General features: G+C 35.5%; 2 protein-coding genes across 2 annotated transcripts; both read right to left on the bottom strand.

Annotated features, from left to right (window-relative positions):
* Positions 1-2,622: 2,622 nt before the first annotated feature.
* LOC106969877 (olfactory receptor 4N4C) lies at positions 2,623-3,709 on the bottom strand. The gene has a single exon (XM_015066402.2). It carries the CDS (start codon positions 3,547-3,549, stop codon positions 2,623-2,625), a length of 927 nt encoding a protein of 308 aa, XP_014921888.1. The 5' UTR covers positions 3,550-3,709.
* A 15,505-nt stretch (positions 3,710-19,214) lies between these two features.
* LOC106969832 (olfactory receptor 4M1) lies at positions 19,215-23,871 on the bottom strand. Its single transcript, XM_015066365.3, has 2 exons — positions 23,685-23,871; positions 19,215-20,231 (listed from the first exon to the last, which is right to left on the bottom strand). The coding sequence occupies exons 1-2, from the start codon at positions 23,704-23,706 to the stop codon at positions 19,237-19,239; spliced, it is 1,017 nt and encodes a 338-aa protein (XP_014921851.2). The 5' UTR covers positions 23,707-23,871; the 3' UTR covers positions 19,215-19,236.
* Between the last annotated feature and the right edge of the window lie 278 nt (positions 23,872-24,149).

Consider the following 24,149-nt stretch of genomic DNA (forward strand, 5'->3'; position numbering starts at 1 on the left):
TTAGAATTTACATTTCTCTCCTAAAATCCTCATCTAGTTATCCATTTATTACTTATTTGACATACTTATAATAGTTTTTTCTAAAGTTTTTGTCTGATAATTACATCATGTGGTTTTATATATCAATATTTTTCTATTAGACATACTCTTCCCTATTTTCGTGGCATAGCTCCTAATTTTTAAATGGTAGTCCCAAAACTTCCTGTAAAAATTCAATGGAAGATGAAGAGTATTTAATATTATTTTGCTTAGTTCTTTAGAAACTTCAATCCTTTTCCTCTGTCCACAAGTTAGAATGAGGATATGATCATTCATATTCTTTCAAAGGTCTAGTCGAGGTAAGACTTGGTATCATCTTTAATTAAACTAAATTCAGCTCAAATTACTTTTATCTCCAACATCTGCCAACTGCCACCAAGATCTTTTATCCTGGTGATACTTGGAGCTGGGAGGAGTTTGAGCCACAATTCAGATATTTTTGTTTCCCTTAGGATTCAACTCTATAGACACCCAAGCACTACAATAATTGCTAAAAATGTTCAAATCCCCTATAATTTTTATTTGTTCCTCCACTGCCCCTTTTCTGAGCAAATTACTGGTATAGGTGTCAGTGGGGGTAGTGGGAGAAATTAATAAAAGTAAGCTATTTATTTTTGTGTTTGGGGCTTTTTCAGCTTCTAGTCTGTCAATAGCTTAGAGCTTTTTACTCACCTCTATCAAATATCTCAATCTATGGCACGATCACTCCTCCATGTGTCCATATCCAGACCAGGTACTTGCCCACAAATATGAAAGCTGCCATAGCTCTCTGCTCGTCTTAGATGGAATTTGTCCCTTTCTGGATCTCTGTAATAAGGTTTCCTTGCTTCATCCACTCTTTTTTTAGCCTCAGAGAAAAGTATAATTTTATTTCTGTACTTTTCTTTTTGTTGATAGTACATGAGCAACATTCTTCTACAAGCTAACCAGAATCAGTAGTCTGTATTCTCATCATTTGTTTTTGAGAATAAAATTATGTTAAGCTTTTCCATTTTTTCCTTTGTTAACTTTGTTGGTTTCAATTGCCCATTTCTAGTTTCCTTCTGGGTATGATCTATTTCACATTCATTTATTGAAATTCCTTATGTATTAGTGAATTAATCTTTTATCATTTTTATTAATTTTTAGTTAACAGCTTTTTTATTTTAATTTTTATGCATAGGTACTCCCTTGTACAATCCTGGGATAGGGAGGAAACATTCAATTCAATGTTCATGCAAGCCTCTATAATTGTTGAGAAAATAATCCTCCCATATATATGTGGTAAATGGATTTTCATCAGTTTTTTTTTTACCTTTTGCCTACACATATATTTTACTATGTAAAATATAATTTTTTTTCTTTCCATTTACTATTTTTATATCCTACTTCAGTGGCCTTTCACACTTCCAAGACTGTAATACTATTATCCTACATTTTACCATTTTTGGCATTGTTTTATTGTTTTCTTATAAAGCTGAGAACATATAAACAGGTTCTTCTAGACCTTTGTATCTAGGGTTCCTAATTCTGACTATCAAATGTACTTATGTAAAACTTGAACTTAGAAAAAATTAATTGGAGAGGTGATAACATTAAAGGTATTCTGTATCATCCTCCTGTTCCCAGACCATGGCTAATTTAGATATAGTCCTTCAGTCAAGAATTGGCAAAATAGCTTCTTGGTTCCCCATCTCCTGATTATTGTAGGGATAGATCACTTGGCAGGTTAGTTTTTTACTGTTTTTCTGGCAATCATGTCTGGATTCCCAGCATAGAAAACAGTATTCTATCCCTTCAAAGATTTTGCAAGTACCTAATTTCCCACATTAAACCTATTGCATTTAAAATAATAAAGTAATTTATGTAATCTCCAACAGATCTATAGTGGCAAATAATTATCATTATCATAATGAGTAAAATCAACTGAGGGCAAGGTTTAACATAAAGGGAGGATTTGTAAAAACCCATTAGTAATAATCACGAAGCTCTGAAAAAGTCAGATGAAATAATTTCATGACATTTTTCTATGAAACCAATTACCTTCCTTTCATACCCATTAAGCAAATGGGGGGGTAAGGTAAACAAATTTATATATTAGAGAGAATCATATATAGAGAAAGAGGGCAGGGGGGGAGAGAGATTTTTTTCAAAACAAGTCTGCAGAACAGCATTTAGCTCTTAATGGAGTTTTGCAACTTATTGATCTCTGCCCAGAATCCTGATGTTGCTCTAAACCACAGAAGAAACAACTGTGGATGAGTGACTCTCTTGCTTAAAATGTTAACATGTATTTTTTACAGTATTTAGAATAAAATAAAATTCCTTATCTCAGCCTAATAGACCTTAGTGATTTGACCCTTACAGTCACATAAAATGTAACCCTTAAATCTCTCATAAGTATTCATCATGTTCCAACCATTCAGGTGTTTGTTTTATATTCTTTAGGCATACCAAGCTTATTCCCTAATTATGTATAACTCTCCCTCATTGCCCACAATAGTACCTGACAAATGGGAGGTACTCAGTGAAATAGTATTTGTTAATGAATGTATGATTTATAGCAAGAATTCCCTCTTCTTGACTTCTTTTTATAAAATCTATTCAGCAGACAACATGCCGACTCAGTAACCTCCTCATGGAGGATTTCACTTCCTGGTTGCGAAGGGTATAAATCACAGGATTCATCAATGGAAAGATCACTGTGTGGAAGAAGGAGACTACCTTGTCCACTGGTAAGGCCCTGAAGGGGCGAGTATAGATGAAGATGGCAGGTCCAAACATGAGAAGTATAATAATGATATGAGTGGTGCATGTGGACAGTGCTTTGCTCTTCCCTTCACAAGGAGACCCATGTACATGGCAAAGGATGACTGCATAGGAAGACAAAAGCCCCAGGAAGCACAGGAGGGTGAGCAGGCCACTGTTGAAGACCATAAGAAGTTCCACCACGAGGGTGTCTGTGCAGGCCAGCTTGATGACCTGTGGCACATCACAGAAGAAGTTATCCAGTTGGTTTGGGCCACAGAAGGGCAAGTGGAGGATGAGGGCCACCTGGATAATGGAGTGGACAAAGCCTCCAAGCCACAGGGCCAACAGCAAGGCATAGCAGGCTCTAGGGTTCATGACTGTGGAATAGTGTAAAGGCCGACAGATGGCGATATAGCGGTCAAAGGCCATCACAACAAGGAGTAACCCTTCCCCTCCTCCAAGGAAGTGCAAGAAAAAGAGCTGAGTGATGCAGCCCCTGTAGGAGATTACCTTCTTCTCAGAGAGGAAGTCCACCAGCATCCTGGGAGCCACAATGAAGGAGTAGGATGCATCCAGGAAAGCCAAGTTGCCCAGAAAGAAGTAGAGGGGGGCTGTGAGACCAGGGTCTGATCTAATGGTGAAAATGATGAGGAAATTTCCAGGAAGGATAATGAGATAGAAAATTAAGATCAGCACAAAGACCAGGAGCTGAATATTTTGGGACTGGGTGAGACCAAGAAGGATGAATTCTTTCACCATCGTGCCGTTTTCTAGCTCCATCTTTTCTGCCTATAGAACATCAAGGAATAGTTTATTTTCATCTCTTGCATCTAGATCATAGTTCTTTTCAAACTAAAAGTTATGCCACATCTGTCACTCCATCACTGTCCCACAACCTAAGAAATCTTTTCTACCCTTTATTCTTCTACATTTCATATCTGCCAACACCCTGATCTTAAAGCCACACTCTCTGCTTCTTCAGTCCTGTGCTGCTATTAACTATTCTCTCACGTGGGACTCTGCAATGGACTAGTTTATGATTTGCATGAGACATAAGAAAATGTTTCTGACTGAGAAAAAACTTAAACCCAGTTATCAAGTTCTTCAAGTTTTTATTTGCATGAGGGTTAAGGTAGGGATTGACAGCAAACAGGAATGACAGTTTTTTAAGGTGACAAAAATGTTCCATATCTTGACTGTAATGATTACCAGTGTCTGTTCTTTTGCAAAAAAGTACTAAACTATACAGAAATTGGTACATTTACTTTATGTAAATTATACCTTAGGAATGCTGACTTAAAAAGCTAAGAAAAAACTGTTTACTTGAAATATGTCCTTCTCCTTTATAGAATATCAACCCATCAACCTGGTCTAAAATTTTAAAAATCCTGGTCATTCTGGAGAAATTAATATCTGAGGCTTATCTGTAATAGTGGCATCTAAATTAGGAATGTGGTCACCCAACACACATTATAATTTATTGGCATGAAAACAATAATGGTAGAATTTCTATATATATATTATTATATCACATTCTTTGATGTTCTACTTTTAAAAGTGTTATAGTTTATATATAATCATGATATAATTGAATATAAAATATACAAATAAAATATAGATGTTGCTTGTGCATGTTCAAAATGGTTTTTTATTGAAATGAAAAATTTTAAAAGCTTGAAGATATTTGAACAAGAACAAACTACTGGTGATTTAAAACAATATTTCACATGCTTTCAGTTACATGGCACACTTGTTTTTAAATTGTTGTGAAATATAGACTGTAGAGAAGAGGGCAAGAAGGGTCCACTAAGTATATGTAAGAGGGGAGAGAATGAAAGAGAGAAAGAAAAAAAGAAAAGCAATAAAGTCCCAAGTCAAGAAACCAAAGGAGATTTTTACAATGGCACATCTATTCAAAACATCAAAATACCTGCATTTTGTATGTCTAAACCTAAATAGATTAATTAGTAACTGATATTTCCATGTATAGTCTAAGTTGGGAATTATGAAATAGGTACTTTACATCAAAAGGCACATATATGCACACACATAGTTTCCTAAGCAAAACTGAAGTACAAAAATTTACAAATGGCGCCATCCAAATCAGCTTTTCTGTTTCCATCTTTCTTTTCTTTTCTTTCTTTTCTTTTCTTTTCTTTTCCTCCTTTCCCACCCCTCTCCTCTCTTTTCCTTTCCTTTTTCTTCTCTCTCTCCTTCCTTCCTTCCTTCCTTTAGCATTCACTGGCTTCAATATTTATAATTCCTTTTGTGTATAAAATCTGCTGTTAGAAAAATTAATCAGGAATCCCTCTATACTTAATTCTAAGCATCTTGCACAGTATTATACAGTGGTTATTTCATAGTCTTTCAAACAGTGATTCTGTCTTTAAGACATAGAAGAAATCTTTAAGCTCCTGTAAGGTTAAGAGCTACAGGGTCTTCCACTGTATGTTGTGTTTTATTTCCTATCCTAGACTTCTGTTCTATTAATCCTTTAACAGATGGGATTCATTACCATCTAACATCCCTCACTTCTCTCAGTTAATATATGATGTATGAAATTAAGACCCAATATTAACATTCCCAAGACAATTGGTACTTTAATAAAAGTTTGTATATCTCCAATAAAGTAATTTTAAATATGAGGAAGAACTAAAGCTATACTAACAGATAAAAGGTGTTGTACTAACAGATAAAAGGTGTTGCTGTATTGTTGAATTCAGACTTCACATATTAGTCTATTTCTACTATAATTCTGACCATTACATTCCATGACAGCAAATGCACCACCTGAAGAATTATAATAGCTTTCCATTTATTCCTTCTTTCTATACTTCGTAAATATGAAGACAAAAAGATTTACCTCTCTAGCAATCCAACACTACACTCACACAACAGCAATCACCTCTTAATGGAAGGAACAATTACTGATTATTCCTGCCTTTGTTCTTAAGTATCTCTTCTCACAGAGGAGGCTCTTACATTTTGAAATACACAGCCAATTTGTGATGAAATGGAGAATGTACTTTGGGAATTTAAAGGCTAACAAAGCTATAGAATGCTTTCAGTGGGAATTATTAGAATGCCAACAAGATATAATCTAAGTTTAGACTAAAGAGCCGTTAGGTACAAATATTCAAATACACTCAGTTAAAGAGACACTGTGTCACTGCTGAGATTTAAAAATCAACATTCCAGCAGTGACAGAGACAATGGAATGTCAAGCATGTTTATTAAGTCTCAGTGAGTAGAAAGCCACAGGAAATTGTTTTATATTTTACACTGCAATTCAAAAAAAGAAAAATAGTATAATTGCTAGGAAATCATAGCTACATCAAGAAACAATGTGGCCAATTAGGTAAATATATTAGATTCAACATATTTCTGGTGACAAAAAATAGGCAAAGACAAAATAAATGATGCTTACAAAGAGTCCTTTGGACTTGCCATGGAAAGAGAGGATGTCCTCCAAACAGACTGTATTATGCCCTTGGTATTTGTTGTTTTCATTTTAGACATAATTGTCTCCTATGCTCTGCTGAAGCAATAATGAGGAACTATTTCCTTTTCAAATATATATTATTAGTTTATTATTATTAAACTAAATAATAAGAATCATGTAGTAGAAGGTAACAAAATTTAAGTTTTAGATTTGATTTTGTTTTAAAGAGAAAGATTTTTCAAACTACTAAAAAATCAAAATGCTAAACATAAAATGTTTCTCTAAAATATGCAATGCATAGGGGCACCCGGGTGTTTCAGTCAATTGAATGTCTGACTTCAACTCAGGTCATGATCTCATGGTTCATGGGTTCAAGCCCCGCATTTGGCTCTGTGCTGACAGTTCAGAGCCTGGAGCCTGCTTCAGATTCTGTGTCTCCCTTTGTCTTTCTGCCCCTCCCCTGTTGCGTTCTGTCTCTCTCAAAAATAAACATTGAAAAAAAATTTAATATAATGCATAATCAAAGACATTTCATTCTCATACAATAATATTAGGGGACTTTAACACCCCAGTTACATCAATGGACAGATCATCCAAACAAAATCAACAAGGAAACAGTAGCTTTGAATGGCACACTGAACCAGTTGGATTTAGCAGACATATTCAGAACATTCCATCCTAAAACAGCAGAATACACATTCTTTTCAAGTGTACACAGAACATTCTCTAGAACAGATCCCATATTGGGTCACAAAACAAGTCTGAACAAATTCAAAAAAATCAAAGTCATACCATACATCTTTTCTGACCAAAACACTATAAAACTAGAAATCAACCACAAGAGAAAATCTGGGAAGACCACAAATACATGGAGCTTAAATAACATGCTGCTTAACAATGGGTCAACCACAAAATCAAGGTAGAAATAAAAAATTATATGGAAACAAAGGAAAATGAAAACACAATGTTCCAAAATCTTTGGCAGGCAACAAAAGTGGTTTTAAGAGAGAAGTCAGAAAGCAAGAAAACCTCCAGAAGCAAGAAAGATATCAAACTAACCTTACACCTAAAGGAGCTAGAAAAAGAACAAGCAAAACCCAAACCCATCAAAAGAAAGGCAATAATAAAAATTAGAGCAGAAGGGCGCCTAGGTGGCTCAGTTGGTTAAGCATCCTGATTTCAGCTCAGGTCCTGATCTCAGGGTTTGTGAGATAGAGCTGCACTGACAACATGGAGCCTGCTCGAGATTCTCTCTTTCCCCTCTCTCTGCCCTTCCCCCCTTTCTCACTCTCTCTCTCTCTCTCTGAAAATAAATATTAAAAAATAAATAGAGCAGAAATAAATGATTTATAAACTAAAACAACAATCGAACAGATCAATGAAATCAGGAGGTGGTTCTTTGAAAAGATCAACAAAATTGATAAAACAAAATTGATAAGCTGGACTCATCAACAGAGAGAGAGAGAGAGAGAGAGAGAGGGAGAGAGAGAGAGAAAGTTTGCAGTCTTAGCCAAATAAATAAAATCACTAATGAAGAGGAGAAGTAACAACAAACACCAGAAATACAAAGGATTAAAACAGAATATTATGAAAACCTATGTGCCAACAGATTGGACAACTTAGAAGAAACAGATAAATTCTTAAAAACATATAACACGCCAAAACCAAAGTAGGAAGAAATAGAAAATTTGAACAGACCAATTACCAGCAATGAAATTTAATCAGTAATCAAAAAATAAAAATGCAGGACAAGAAGGCTTCACAGACAATTTCTACCAAAAAGTTAAAGAAGAATTAATACCTATTCCTCTCAAACTATTCCAATAATATAAGAGGAAAGAAAACTTCCAAATTCATTCTATGAAGCCAGTATCACCCTGACACCAAAACCAGATAAAGACACCACAAAGAAACAAACCACAGAACAGTATCTCATAAATATAGATGCAAAAATCCTCAGCAAAATATTAGCAAACCGAATCCAACAATACATTTTAAAAAATCATGCACAACTATCAAGTGGGATTTATTCCTGGGATGCAAGGGCGTTTAATATTCACAAAACAATCAACATGATAGAGCACATCAACAAGAGAAAAGATAAAAACTGTATGATTGTTTCAATGCAGAAAAAGCATTTGACATAGTACAACATCAATTCATGGTAAGAACCCTCTGCAAGGTAGGTCTAAAGAGAACTTACCTCAATATAATAAAGGCCATTGTAAAAAACCCATAGCTAACATCACAGTCAATGGAGAAAAACTGAGAGAGCTCTTTCTAAGGTCAAGAACAGGACAGATGTCTACTCTCACCACTTTTATTCAACATAGTAAAAGAAGTCTTACCCACAACAATCAGACAACAGAAAGAATTAAAAGGTGTCAAAAGTGATAAGGAAGAAGTAAAACTTTCAGTATTTGCAGATGACGTGATACTATGTATAAAAGCCAGAAGACTCCATCAAAACCTACTAGAACTGATAATAAATTCAGTAAGGTTGCAGGATACAAAATCCATGTACAGAAACCTGTTGCATTCCTATGCACTAATAATGAAGTGGCAGAGAGTGAAATTAGGAAAACAATCCTATTTACAATTGCACCAAAACCAAGAAAATATCTAGAAATGAACTTACCCAAAGAGGTGAAAAATCTGTACACTGAAAATTATAAAACACTACTGAAAGTAAAGATGACCCAAAGAAATGGAAAGACTTTTTATGCTCCTAGGCTGAAAGAGTAAATATTGTTAAAATGTCCATACTACCCAGAGCAATATACAGATTTAGTGCAATCACTATCAAAATACCAATAGCATTTTTCACAAACTAGAACAAACAATCCTAAAATTTGAGTGGATTCACAAAAGACTTCAAATAGCCAAAGCAATCTTGCAAAAGAAAAACCAAACTTGAAATATCACAATTCCAGGGGCGCCTGGGTGGCGCAGTCGGTTAAGCTTCCGACTTCAGCCAGGTCACGACCTCGCGGTGCATGAGTTCCAGCCCCGCGTCAGGCTCTGGGCTGATGGCTCGGAGCCTGGAGCCTGTTTCCGATTCTGTGTCTCCCTCTCTCTCTGCCCCTCCCCCGTTCATGCTCTGTCTCTCTCTGTCCCAAAAATAAATAAAAAACGTTGAAAAAAAATTTTTTTAAAAAAATAAAAAAAAAGAAATATCACAATTCCAGATTTCAGTTATACTACCAAATGGTAGTAATTAAAACGCTACGGTAGAGGCATAAAAATAGACATATAAATCAATGGAATAAAATAGAAAACCCAGAAATAAACCTATAATTATGTGGTCAATTAATCTTCTACAAAGAAATGAATACACAAAGGGAAAAAGACAGTCTTCAACAAATGGTGCTGGGAAAACTGGACAGCTACATGCCAGAGAATGACACCGGACCACTTTCTTACACCATACACAAATTAAACTCAAAATGGATTAAAGACCTACATGTGATACCTGAAACTACAAAACTCTAGAAGAAATCATAAGTAGTAATTTCTTTGATATGTGCTACAGAAACATTTTTCTAGATATGTCTCCTCAGGTAAGTGAAACAAAAGCAAAAATGAACCATTTGGGACTTCATCAAAATTAAAAAGCTTTTGTGCAGTAAAGGAAACTGAACAAAACAAAAAGGCAACCTGATGAATAGAAGATATTTTCAAATGATATATCTGATAAGGGGCTAATATTCAAAATATAAAAAGAACTTATACAACTTCACATAAAAAACTTTTTTAAATTAAATAATGGATGGAGAACCTGAGACGTACAGATGGCCAATACACACATGAAAAGATGTTCAACAACTCTAAACATCAGGGAAATGCAAATCAAAACCACAATGAGATATCATCTCATACCCACCAGAATGACTAAAATCCAAAACACAAGAAACAACTGGTATTGGCAAGGATGTGGGAACACAGGAACCCTCTTGTACTGTTGGAAGGAATGCAAATTGATGCAGACACTGTGGAAAACAGTATGAAGCTTACTCAAAAAGTTAAAAACACAACTACCCCATGATCCAGTAATCACAGTACTAGGTATTTATCCAAAAAATACAGAAATGCTAATTAAAAGGGGTAAATGCACCTCTATGTTTATTGCATCATTATTTATAATAGCCGGACTATGGAAGCAGCCCAAGTGTTCATCAACTGATGAATGAAGATGATGTGATATGCACGTGCGCTCATTGAATACCATTCAACCATAAAAAAGAATGAAATATTGCCATTTGCAACAACATGGATAGATCTAGAGAGTATAATACTAAGCGAAATAAGTCGGAGAAGGAAAAATACTATGATTTCACTCATATGTGGAATTTAAGAAACAAAACAAATTAAAGGGAAAAAATGAGAGAGAGAGACAGACTGTAAACTAAAGAGAACAAACGGATGGTTACCAGGGGTAACCTGGTAGAGGAGGGGTGAAATAGGTGTTAGGGATTAAGGAGAGCACTTTAATGAAAATAATAATAAAATAAAATAACAAAAGGAGAGGAAAATAAAAACATTTCACTCTAATTTACATCCAGCTCACCAAAGAGAAGGGGGAAGACTGTCAAATGGAAAGAATAGAGGAAGTAAGAGATACATGATATTATAATAATATAAACAGGAAGGGGAAATTAAAAACAAGAACAATTACAAAAACTATATTAGGAAAATAGGAAATGAACATGAAAAGACAGACACGGAAATGCATATTTTGTAAAACCTTATATACAAAAAACTTGACAGTAAAAGAAAGTTATTTTTTAAAAAATGACACAAACAGCCTTGGTGTTTGTGGCTCTCCTCTGTGGCCAAGGTGCCACCTGCACTGTGCCCTGAGACCAGCTCCTTCACAGGATGCAGGTGCCCCTGCATGGGGGCCAAGGGGAGCTGGGGCTCCGCCCTCCTCTGCCCTGGAAGTCATGGACATCATCGCTTCCCCTGTGCCACCACTGCTTTGTGTGGGGGACATGGCAAAGCACAGGGAGGAGAGGCCCTGCTTGCAGCCCACCCCAGCCCCTAAGTCAACATCCCTGGGCAGTGGCACCATGACCTGAAAGAACAGAATATCTGTCAGGCAAGAGCTGCTGTAATGCTTTATGATAATGCCATTAAGAAGTGGGTGCCAGCCGGTAGCTCCACAGGGTTCAGCAGAGTTTATACATATCATCCTACAGGCAATGACACGCTCAGAATGGTGGGCAAGAAAATTCAGGACCATCAGCATTGCAGTGTGGGGGGTAACCTAGTGATATAAAGATGAAGGAAACAACTAGATGGATTGGAAAGGAAGAAACAAAGCTGACCTTATTCAGTGACAATACACTTGTCTACATGAAAAACCTCAAGAGTATCTGCAGTTAAAATATTAGATTAAGCCTGTTGAGCATGTTTACTGGGTAGAAGATCAATTTATAAAAAGCAGTAGCTTTTTTGTACAACTAGCAATAAACAATTTGAAAATACAGTTGACCCTGGAATAACCTGGGGGTTAGGGAAACCACCTCCTATGCAGTTGATTCTCCATGTATAACTTTTAACTACCCCAAATTTTAGCTATTAATGGCCAACTGTTGACTGGAAGCCTTACCAATAAACATAAATAGTTGATGAACACATGTTTTGTATGTTATGTGTATTATGCATTATATTCTGACAAGAAAGTAAGCTAGAGAAAAGAAAATGTTATTAAAAAGATCGTAAGAAAGAGAACATAGACTTACAGTACTGTACTGTGTCAAAAAAATGTCCATGTAGAAGTGAACTTGGTTTAAACCTGTGTTGTTCGAGGATCAACAGTATAATATTAGAAAGATATTGCTTAATTTTTTGAGGAACCTCCACACTGTTTTCCAGAGTGGCTGCACCAGTTTGCATTCCCACCAACAGTGCAAGAGGGTTCCCATTTCTCCATATCCTTTCAACAATAGCCAAATTATGGAAAGACCCTAAATGTCCATCAACTGATGAATGGATAAAGAAATTGTGGTTTATATACACAATGGAGTACTATGTGGCAATGAGAAATAATGAAACATGGCCTTTTGTAGCAACGTGGATGGAACTGGAGAGTGTTATGCTAAGTGAAATAAGTCATATAGAGAAAGACAGATACCATGTTTTCACTCTTAGGTGTATCCTGAGAAACTTAACAGAAGACCATGGGGGAGGGGAAGGAAAAAAAAAAAAGAAAGGGAGGGAGCTAAACTATAAGAGACTCTTAAAAACTGAGAACAATCTGAGGATTGAGGAGGGCACCTGTTGGGATGAGCACTGGGTGTTGTATGGAAACCAATTTGACAATAAATTTCATATTTAAAAAAAAGATATTGCTTAAAGTAACAACAATGTATCTAAGAATAAATCTAATAAATTGGTTGTCTTTCAAAAAATAAACAAGAAAAGAAATGAACAATGAAATATGGGGAGAAAACTCCTCATCTTGGAGAATGTTACAGTCTATTGCCACCAAAGACTTAAAATGTGTGGGTTTTTTTTTTCATAACTATACATAAACAGGGACCTTGTCTTCTAATGTTTGCCACGGCACTTAAAATTAACCTGATGATCTAAACTAGTTTTCAGAATGGAGACTTCTTATTTCTGCTGGGAAAAATTTATCATTTTAGACAATCTTAGAAACTAAAATCATGAGCTAGTTGGCATTATAGTGTCAGCAATGTAGCACTGAATGAGGCAAAAAAAAAAAAAAAAAGTTCCTGGGAATTTGACACTCAAATGCATGGAGAAGACAATAAACAAACACACCAGAAAGGAAATATCTGACTGTGGTGAGTGCTGGATAGAAATATAACCAAGTGATATGCTGGAAAGAGTCGGGGAAGAGGCTGCTGTGCTAGGTGAGCTAGCCAGGGAAAGTCTTGCTGGACAGCTGGCATTTCAACAGATATCTGAATGTCTGGAATAATCCCACTATGTGGATATCTGAAGAGCTGATAGAAGGCCATGAAGCAGGAAGAGAATGATGCACTAAGCAGCAGAAAGGGAGAGAAAGAAAGAGAAAGGCCACTATGGCAAGAGAGTAGTGGCCAAATGGAATTTTTAAAAAGTGTTAGTCAAGATAGAGAGGAAGGGCCAGATATGGATCAAATGCCAATTGGTCATCATTTCATTTGAGATGTTATAAACAGATGAGTGACAATATCTGATTTACATTTTTTAAAGATTATTCTGATACTGGTAAAGAATGGGTTTTAGAAGCCAAGAGTAGAAGCAAGGAGGCCAGTTAGGGAGCATTTGAAGTACTGTAGACAAGAGATGGTGATAGGTTAGGCTAGGAGGTAGAATAAGAGATGGATACTTAACCAACAGAGCCACTCAGGTTAAGTGTTGGACTCTTGATTTTGGCTCAGGCCATGATCTCACAGTTGTGAAACGGAGCCCCAAGTGGGGCTCAGTGCTGGGCATGGAGCCTGCTTAAGATTCTCTCTCTCCTTCTCCCTCTGCCCCTCCCCCAACCCTCACCTCTCATTAATTAATTAATTAATTAATTAATTAATTAAAACCTACAAAAGTTTTTCCTCTGCAGGTTAACATCAGACTTCTTTCAATAGCAACATAGAAAGTTGTTTTGTTTTATTTTAATTTTTTTAATGTCTATTTATTTTTGAAAGAGAGAGAGAGCACGAGCAGGGGAGAGGCAGAGAGCGAGGGAGACACAGAATCTGAAGCAGGCTCCAGGCTCTGAGCTGAGTGCACAGAACCTGACATGGGGCTTGAACTCATGAACCGGGAGATCATGACCTGAACCAAAGTTGGACGCTCAACCAACTGAGACACACAGGTGCCCCAGAAAATTGTTGTTTTTTTAAATGAAGCAATATTTTCAAAAACTTAAAGTATACAAGGATTTTATATAATCTAAGCTATCTTTAAAGTCTCAAGACAGTTTTAAACATGCATTAACCCAGAAATTTATATTCATGCACTTTCCCTGTGTAATATTAAGGACAAATTTCTTCCAACCAAGAGAACAGTGAGGAGTCTTCAGCAAACAGATAAAACAGGATAGCAGTATCCTTCTGACCAGAGAGGGGAAAAAAATGGGACTAAAGGGCATATAGCACACCACAAAGATAATGCTAATACCTTTACTTATAAAGGGTGATAGGGTGTGCCTGGGTTTATATTATTATAATTTCTATGCTCATCATATCCTTTAATAGATAATAAGACTCCATAAATCAGAAAGAAAAAGAAGTCCTATAACAAAATCCTATTTAGGAGATTAAAAATAAGAGAGTTTATACTAATTGCTTCATATGTCATCTCTAGAAGTCAAAGTCTATTATTAAAGCTGTAATTAAATAACTGAAGTATAAGCAATAAAGGTAAAATTAAGAATGATAAAACTTTTCATCACTACAATCTGGGTTGAAGAAGAGGAAAGAAAGGTTTATACTAGTTTTATCTTTGCTGATAATATGGATCTATCGATATTATTAAAAATTCCAGAAATTATTTTATTATATGATATAAAGACAAATCCTGGAAAAGTGATGTGGCCATCAGCCATATGTGACTATTGAGCACTTGAAATGTGAATATAAGCTGAGGAAATGAAATTTTAAATTTTGTTAGTTAAAATTTTTAAAGTCATATGTAGTCCATGTAATGCATAGCACAATTCTAGGATAATACATGAACTTTAACTAATTTAACTTTATATTCTTTCTAATTTATTTGTTATTTTTCATTTTAACCTTGTTTTTTCAGTGTTCTGGAGTGTCACCCAAACCTGCAACAGGCCTTATGTAAGTGAGAAGTAAACTTCTGATGTGTAAAACCAATGATCTTTCTTTCTGTGGCCTAACCTAGTAAGTCTGATAGTCACCCAGAGTTAAAGTAAACCAGTATCCTCACCATCTTCCTGAAAAATACAAAGACTACTACATTTAACTCCAATCACACAACTCTTATGTAAATGTTATTTTCATAAACTTTAGTTCTTACTTTTTCTAAACTTCAGAAGTTTGTTTGTTGTTGTTGGTAGTTAAATACAGAAGTTTGTTTAGATTTACCACATACTTGCCATTCTTTTTCTGTCATCTCAAATCTCCCACCTGGGATCATTTCCTTATTTCAAGCGTATCCTACAAAATTCCTCTTAATTTTTTTTTTCTTCCTAAGGATGTTTTTATTTTATTCTCACAGAGTTGATGATTATTTTGTCTCTGAACATTGAATATAACTCATCGTTTTACATTTTTGCTGTTAAAGCAGTCTGTTGTTAACTACCTTTCCCTTGAGGGTAATTCCTGCTTTTCTATTCAGATACTTTCAACATCTGCTCAGTTGTCTTTATGGATTTTATGATGTGTCGCACATTGTCTCTTCAAAATTGCCTCTGCCACATTTTGTCTACCCTCTTCTCTGGTGAACTTTTATTCAGTTCTCAATGTCTCTTACCCTTTCTTTCATCCTTTTTATCCCATTTGGCTTCTGCCCTGCAATGCTGGTAGTTTACTCAACTCTATATTCTAGATTACTATTTTTTCTCTGAATGTGTCTAATTTGCATTCAGATGCATCTATGGAGTTTTTTAACTGAATCTAAGTTCTCTTTGTTTTTCATATAATTTTCCTATTTGTCTTTATAGTGTCCTCCTTTTTCACATTTCCAACCCTTTTTCTATTTCTCAAAGAATACTAAATATATTCAATTTATATTCTGTAGTGGTTTTTTTTTTCTGCTTTTCTGTTGTTCTTCTGGCTCTCACTCACAGAGCCTTGCTTTCTTGTGTGCTCATGATGTCAGATTGTAAACTCTTATTTCTTATATGTAGAATACTTTAAAAGTCTTGGGATAATGGCAGCATACTCCATATGGTATTTGTCTTTCCTTCTATCAGGAGGCATTACAACTCTGGAACCAGAAACTGTAAATAAAATTATCAACTAGCAGTGATTCAGACTACTCAATAGTATAAACTCAAACTCAAAAAATATGTGTGATCTCACTTATAGTTCATAATTCTTTTTTCTCTTTTTAGCATTTTGGGTGGTGGTTTTTTTGAAAACTTTATTTCACCACTACTCTGAGAATATATCCTTTGAGATCTCAGCTTTTTGTGGAATATTTCTTTGTGTGAGCCCAAGGCTTTGTCTCCTGTCCATCTCTGTCCCTACCACACAAACTCTGGCCTTAAAAACAGAACACAAGTTTTCACAATAAAAGATGATTTTTATTCACCATTTATTTCTCTGGGTTCCCAATTTCATTTGATTTCCAGATTCTCAATATTCTATGCTGTCATTTTTTTTTGCTAGCTAATCAAAGGATTTCAAAAACAATGTTTATCCATCGTGTGTATTCATTTTTAGTGACAGGTTCAGTAAAGCTCTCTAATGTGCCACAGACGGAAATAGAATGCAGCTCTATCATTTCTGCATTACAAGGCATGTGGCATTTCATACTGTTTGATCATGCAAATCACATTAGTTTCAGTCTTAGATATAGTGTAATATATTTAATATTCAGTACCCATACCTCTGTCCTAGCTCCTCGATCTTCATGACTGATTGAAGTTTATTCTGATAGTTTCTTCAAGAATTTCTTGAAAACCACATTCCCAGAATTTTGTTTAATGCTTAAACCTGATGGTAGTCATAGCCTTTTAAATTAAATGCCAGTTTTGCTAGGTATAAAATCTGAGTTTTACACTTACTTGTCTGAAGACTTTTTTCCACCTCACCTTCACTTAATGTTAGTTTATTGTGTTTTGTAGCAATGCAGGCAGGCGAACTGGCCTGCTTCCAATTGAGCTGGTTGGGTGAAACTTCACAAACTTTGTTAAACAAAAACCCCAATCCCTGGGGAAAAAAAGACTACCAGTAATGTTTGTTTTTCTACTTACAAGTTCTTATATTTTTAATTTTTAATGAACCTATTCTATTAATTAAAAAAACAGAAGACCTTTATTTTTGTTTGGATAATAGAGATGTTTTTACCAGCTGTAACAATAAAGTCCATCTTATTAATATTGAGATACTGTTAATATTTTCTTTACACTGCTATGTTTGATATCTTTTCTTCTTATTCCTAGCTTCAATATTTTCAGCAAATATCCTTCAGTAGCAGCAGTATAATAGTGTTTGAAGAGCATATTGAGTCAGTAGTCTTTTCCCCAAAAACATTCATTCTACCTAAATGAAGAATAAGTGACCAAATGAATACAAGTCTGTCTGGTTCAGATAGAGAGAAATAACAGTAAGGAAATATAAAATCTAGATACATAAATTATTTTTTATTGTGTATGTATATATCTTTTGTGTGTTAGATGGTTTCTTCATGCCCTGTTGTAAAATATTAGAGAAGTCTACTATTTTATTCATTTCCAGGCAATGAGAAGTCAACTTAAAATTCAGGAATCATAAATTCCATCAGTATATTTGGGTTCTTAGAAGAGAAGTCCCTGTCGTTTTGAACATGAAAGAGGGTCATCGTAGAGAAAACTTCCCACAGCAAAGAATGAACTTTTTGCACCATTATTCTATCCTGTGTACCTGAGGTTTTCATCATTTTCATTGTTCATTTATCTAGTTTCATTCCTAAAGCTAGTCATATACTTTATCAAAGAAAATATAAGACTAAAGCTAACAACAAATAATATGCTCTTTTATGGAGAGAACCCTAGTTTGGAAACTGAAAAGTTAATTTAAGTAAATAAATTTATATGAACTCAAATATTCTTTTATATTCTGAAGCACAGTCAATAATTGGGTTCTTAGTGTCAGCAATAGTAAATTGATCTCTAATAAGTAAATCACTAAAAGATGATTAAAACCAATACACCTAGGTCTCTTCCATATGTACTAATGAAAAAAAAATGGGTTAATGGGAAAGAACTCTGAATTATAGGGCTAACAAAAGCAGCACCCTACTAAACTAATTTAACATGAGAAGAAGAATTAGCAAATACAGAAAACACACAAAAATGGCAAAGGAGATAATAACCTTTTAAAAATCACACAGCTAGATGTCTGTTCATTCTAGTCAGCCTAGAATCCCTTTCCTCCAAGTCTGCTTTCACACTGGAGGATGTAAGTAGAGACTGGCTATAAAAAGCACTACTTGGCTGGAGACTTCCTCTGGAAAGAGAGGGGTCTCACAGTCTCACATAGTAACAAACTCTGCTATGAATTCATAAAAATTGCTGTAGGCTGTGACAAAATCTTGAGTTCTGTCACCAATACTGTTGAGTGGTTGCCACATGAAATATGACTTAAAACAGCTTGTATAAATGAATCCTCAGTTTCCATCATGAATTCTTGGAGTAGGAAAAGATGAAGTACAAAATAATCTGTTTTTCTAGTCCCAGGAAGGTGGGTTACCAAACACCATCCCACTGGGCTAGGACTGAACCATGGGAACAATATTTAATTTGGTCACTTGAAGCTACTCATATTCATATGCTAGCCACTTACTTCTTCATATTCACAGACAACATGTCTCCCAGGTCTTATTTATTTTATTATTTCTCAACAAACATTCTCCTCACAGCCAAAGCCTCTTCAGAATACTCATTCAATAAACAATTAGTGAAAATGTGTTTAGCAGACCATCACTATATGTTTTTTTTTATTTTGTTTTAATCTTTATTTCTTTTTGAGAGAGAGAGACAGAGCATGAGCAGGGAAGAGGCAGAGAGAGTGGGAGACACAGAACCTGGAGCAGGTTCCAGGCTCTGAGCTGTCAGCACAGAACCTGACGTGGGGTTCAAACTCATTGCAGATCATGACCTGAGCCGAAATCAGATGCTTAACCAACTGAGCCACCCAGGTTCCCCTACACCATCATTATATCTTAATTTCTAATGGTGATCTGCTGTAAGTTTCATGGAGGGTGTGAGTAAACTTATTTTTATCTTATTTTCTTTGTTTTTTCAGTGAATTGAGGGAAAAAATCTGGTAGGAATTTAAGAACTCAGATGAAAAGCAGTATTATTACCACTGCAAATGCTTCCTACTTTAGGATGATGACCTTCAGAAAGATTCTAGAATATGCCACTTTCGCTTCTCTTTACATAAAATATATCTGTTGACCAACTTCCTCATGGCTGTCTTTACTTCCTTATTTCGCAAGGTATAGATAATGGGATTAAGTAAAGGGAATATCACAGTATGGAACACTGACACCACTTTATCTAGGGAAAAAGAGTCAAATGGGCGAGCATAAATGTAGATGGATGGCCCAAACATAAATACCACAATGGTGATGTGGGAATAGCAGGTGGACATGGCCCGGCTGGTACTCTCATCTGAGCCTGAATGTTTCTTAAGCATGGCCAGGAGGAAGGCGTAGGACATTAAGAGAGCAATGAAACATACCACAGAGATCAGACCACTGCTAAAAATCATCACTAATTCCTCCGGGAAGGTATTGGCACAGGCAATCCGGATAACCTGCGTGATGTCACAGAAGTAACTGTCTAACTCATTGGGCCCACAGAACGGAAGTCGAACAATGAGAGCCACTTGTATTATAGAATGAATAAAGCCCCCCAACCAGGAGAGAACCACCAGGATACTGCAGAGACGTCGATTCATGATAGTAGCATAGTGGAGAGGACGGCAGATAGCAGCATAGCGGTCAAACGCCATTACTGTGAGCAGGAACATCTCTGAGGCTCCAACAAAGTGCAAGAAAAAGAGCTGTGCAATGCACCCACCAAAGGAAATTCTCTTCCTTTCCACAAAGAAGTCTATGAGCATTTTAGGGGCTGTGATGGAGGAGTACCAAATGTCAAGGAAGGCCAGATTAGCCAACAGGAAATACATGGGTGAGGTCAAATGAGGGTCAAGCCTGATTGTGCAAATAATAAGAATATTTCCTGGAAGGATGAACAAATAGAAGGATAGAAATATAACAAATAGGACTAGTTGTACCTCTCGAGTCTGGGATAGGCCAGTGAGAACAAACTCTGTTACTCTGGTGTAATTTGCAAGTTCCATTTCTTCACTTTTTAAAAATAATGTGGCTATAAAAAAAATAAAGAAATTGCAATTACTCCAAATAGCATTATTTTACTGCTTTTGAAATCATCAGATTGGCCTCTGTCATTAAGAGACTGTATTAGGATACATCTGATTGTCCCATTTGATGTCTGATAAGCCAAAATAGGGGGAAAGTAAGTGATGACCTGAAAATTAGAAACACTGAAATCATATGAAGTGTGTCACATATCAGAAACCAAAATCCCAATCTATTAATGTTATTAATTTCTATTTTTTGTGAAACTCGGCAGTGCGCTAATTCTTTCCCCATGCATCTACCTTAGTAAGAAATATATGCAGCTACTTATAAGATAAGCCAAACTGTAGACTGGTAATAAGAAAAACAGCTGTTATTTCTAGATTTTTTGTTGTTGTTGAGAAATATAGCCAACTTGGAAACTTGCTTGTCTAATATCAGGTACACTGATCTGGCAGTATTTTCTTTTTAATCTTTCAAAAAGATCCCAGGGCTTCATGTGTAATGAATGGACATTTCTTCTTTAACCAAAGCCTATACAGCTTAATCCTTGGTAATAGGTAAGTAGCCACAATATACAACAATGCAGGGCCATAGATGATAATTCTTTGGGCTGCGATCAGATCTCATTACTGTACTGACCGTGCATTTTATCCACTGCCCCAGGAAGGTAGAAAAAGATATAGAGATCTAAGAAATGGGTTTGCTTACTACCCAAGCTGACCCATTCTGCCATTTCAAGATGACAGTGGGAATAAGATTATTGTTAAAATTTTGCTCAAGGCCTAGTCTTGAACCTACTACTATTAGATAAAACAAAACCCATTGAATAAAAATAATATAATCATTCACTTTACCAAATATGCTTCCTCTTTTAGGTAATATAAACACTGCCCATCAAAGTAAGTATTTCTTATAGCCAACAACCAATATGAAAGAGTTGCTTCTGTTCTACTGATGTGCTGTTTTATCATATTGCCTCTCCTCAGGAGGTAAGCATAGAAAAACAAAGTTAAGATTCTATAAAACCAAGTGGATGAAACAGCATCCAGGCAATAAAGATTATGTATACTATTGATTGAAGTAATCCAGTGTTTCTTCCTTCAAAGCTACCCACTCAATTTGTGCATAATTTTAATGACCATAGACATATGACTTTCAGAACTAATATGCTATAAAAGCAAGAAAATAATGCTAAAGAAGGATGGTTCACTATAAGTCAACACACTGAGAAAATACCAGTATTTGCCAGCAATCTGACACAAAAGGAAGAAAACAAAAACACTGAGAAAGTTCAGCATTGTGGGACTTTTTAGCAAAAGGATAAATATACCCACTCATGAATAGCCCAAGGTGAGCCTTAGTGAGTTAATTAATCACGTTTAGTAAGACAGTGAAATTTAAAATTCAGTTTGGAAAATTTTTAATCAAAAGAAAGATAATGCTGCCAATTTTCAATCCTCAACTTTCTTAAAAGCATGGTTATCCAGATTGACATATTTCCTAGGAATCCAGAAAGCAATGGTTTTACTATATTTACCTAGACAGGGTGCCTGATAGCCTCCATAAAACATTACACATGATACTGAAAGCTCTATCCCAAAACATATAGCTTCTGTGTCACTTCTATAAATAACCCATTTGTTTATTCAACAACTATTTAGAGGATATCTACTATGTCTTAACTGCTGAGAATACAACAATGAACAAGACTTGGTTTCTGACTCACTTAAACTTCCATTTTAGAAGATTGACAGAAAACTAATTAGTAAACAAGCAATAAGTAAATAAATGAATGATAAATAATCAAAACAAATAATTACCACTATTGATAAGAGACAAGAGTGAAGTAAAAAGGGGATTATGATAGAAAATAAATGGTAGTGGCACATGGTGGTGATGGTGATGGCTTTTTTAGAAGAGCATCTTTGAACTAGTGACATTTCAACTAATTGAAAGCAAGAGAAAAAGCATTCTAGGAATAGGGAAGAGCAAATGCAAAGGCCTTGTGATAGGGAAGGGTTTCTCGGAGCTATAGAAGATCTGCAACTTACTGAAGCACAAAAACAGAATGGAGATAGCCAAAGGACCAAGTATTGTGTCTTATAAGAAGAAAATTATATTTTAATAGCTTCCAATATATTTTAGAATAAAATCTAAAGAATAACTTAACAAGATTTGTGATTTAGAAATATCACCCTTGCCTCTTTGCAAATAAATTGAAGTAGGATTAGGTGTGGGTTAAACTACAGACACAGCAACAGCTATTAAGAGAAACAAAGTGTTTTCTTTAGAAAATACTTAGGAGATCCAATTGGCAGGATTTAATGTTGAATTGTATATTGTCATTGTCCCACTACCAAAGTCAGTCAGAATTTGAGCACCATAATGGCAAACTATTAAAAAATGTATCTTTAAATCTTCTGTGTCAAAAATGAGGTTCATCCAGCACATTGAGGTTTTTAATAAAATTTGAGTGAATCTGCCATAACTATTTAGGGATGCTCTGTCCACCCCCTAAGAAAAGCTTGGGATTGTGCCAATAGAGCCGGGAGCAAGGAATCATGTCTGTGGAAATTCTGCAGGGAGCGAAGCCACCTATGGAAACTGAGGTAGGGCATTTCCTTCCTAGGCTGCCATTTAGGAAATAACTATTCCAAGCCACTGCTTACTCTTAGAGCAGCTATGTTGCTTGGTCAAGTGGATTTTAATTCATCCTGCCTACACCTATGCCTCCTAAGTTTCATGATACAAGCCCTCTCTTCTTTTTGTTCTCTTTTAATAAAAATTGTATATATTTAAGGTGTACAACATGGCAATCTGATGTACATATTCATAGTGAAATGAGTCCTATTATCAAGTTAATTAATGTAATCTCTTCACACAGTTACCTTTTTTTTTCAGTGACAAGAACACCTAAAAATTATTCTCTCAGGAAATTTTCAGTATTCAGGACAGAATTATTAATGATAGTCATCATTCTGTACATGAGATCTCTAGACTTATTCATTAATTCTGCATAACTGCAAATATTTTTTTGAGCAACATCTCTCTATTTTCCCCCACCTGTCTGTCCCTGGTAACAACCATTCTCCTCTCACATGGCTAAAGAAATTACGATATAATAATATATATAATTCTGTCTTTAAAAAAAAAGAGATTTAACATTTACAACAACATGAATGAACTTGGAGGATGTTATGCTAAGTGAAATAAGCCAGACAAAGAAATACTGCATGAGCTTACTTATATGTGGATTCTAAAAAAGCCTGCTCCTCTTTTAACAACATCTAGCGAATTCCCATTCTGTGCTTAATCTGTAGGGATATGGTATCTAGAGGATGACTATGGGAGATACCTAGAAGTACAGACACTCTCCCTACAGGTGAATGAACTGTGAACTCTCCTCAAGGGAAAAAATGCTTTGGGGAAAATTAAGAATCTGTGCAGAACTTCTTACCAACAATGCAGTGTGCATCCATGTATCTAGCCAAGCTCTCAGTAATCACATGGAGAATAGATATCTTGCCAATAGATATCTTGAGGAATTGGGGATGCTATCACATAGATCCTGAAATAGTAAAAGATGAAATGACTCAAGAGATATGCAGTTACCTTCATACAAGAGGCATTTTTAAAACATTAGCTATCATCTATGACCACTGTCAATTCTCTTTCCTTAGATGAAGATGTGAATGAAGAAGCCAGTGTCTTCCAGAGTAAAAGTCACTCATCCTAGCTCCTCCCAAAAACCAAAAACTCACAACCATAAGAACTGCTTTCAGACTCTGCTTCAATAACATCATGTAGAAGGAGTAAGCTGAAACTGAGAGGCTGGGAAAATGGAAGAAAAGGAAATGTTGTATTGATGAAGGGGGAAAAAGGCTGTAAAAGAAAGAGGAAGTTATTAGTCAGGCATTTCTTC

This window comes from Acinonyx jubatus, chromosome B3, assembly GCF_027475565.1.
Source record: "Acinonyx jubatus isolate Ajub_Pintada_27869175 chromosome B3, VMU_Ajub_asm_v1.0, whole genome shotgun sequence".
Lineage (NCBI taxonomy): Eukaryota > Metazoa > Chordata > Mammalia > Carnivora > Felidae > Acinonyx > Acinonyx jubatus.

What these genes read in the sequence shown, in the direction of transcription:
- LOC106969877 (XM_015066402.2), bottom strand. Translation starts at nt 3,549, where the DNA reads ATGGAGCTAGAAAACGGCACGATGGTGAAAGAATTCATCCTTCTTGGT.
- LOC106969832 (XM_015066365.3), bottom strand. Translation starts at nt 23,706, where the DNA reads ATGGATGCACACTGCATTGTTG. An exon ending in GGATGCACACTGCATTGTTG is followed by an intron (nt 20,232 to 23,684) that starts GTAAGAAGTTCT and finishes TTTTTTTTATAG; the next exon opens with CCACATTATTTTTAAAAAGT.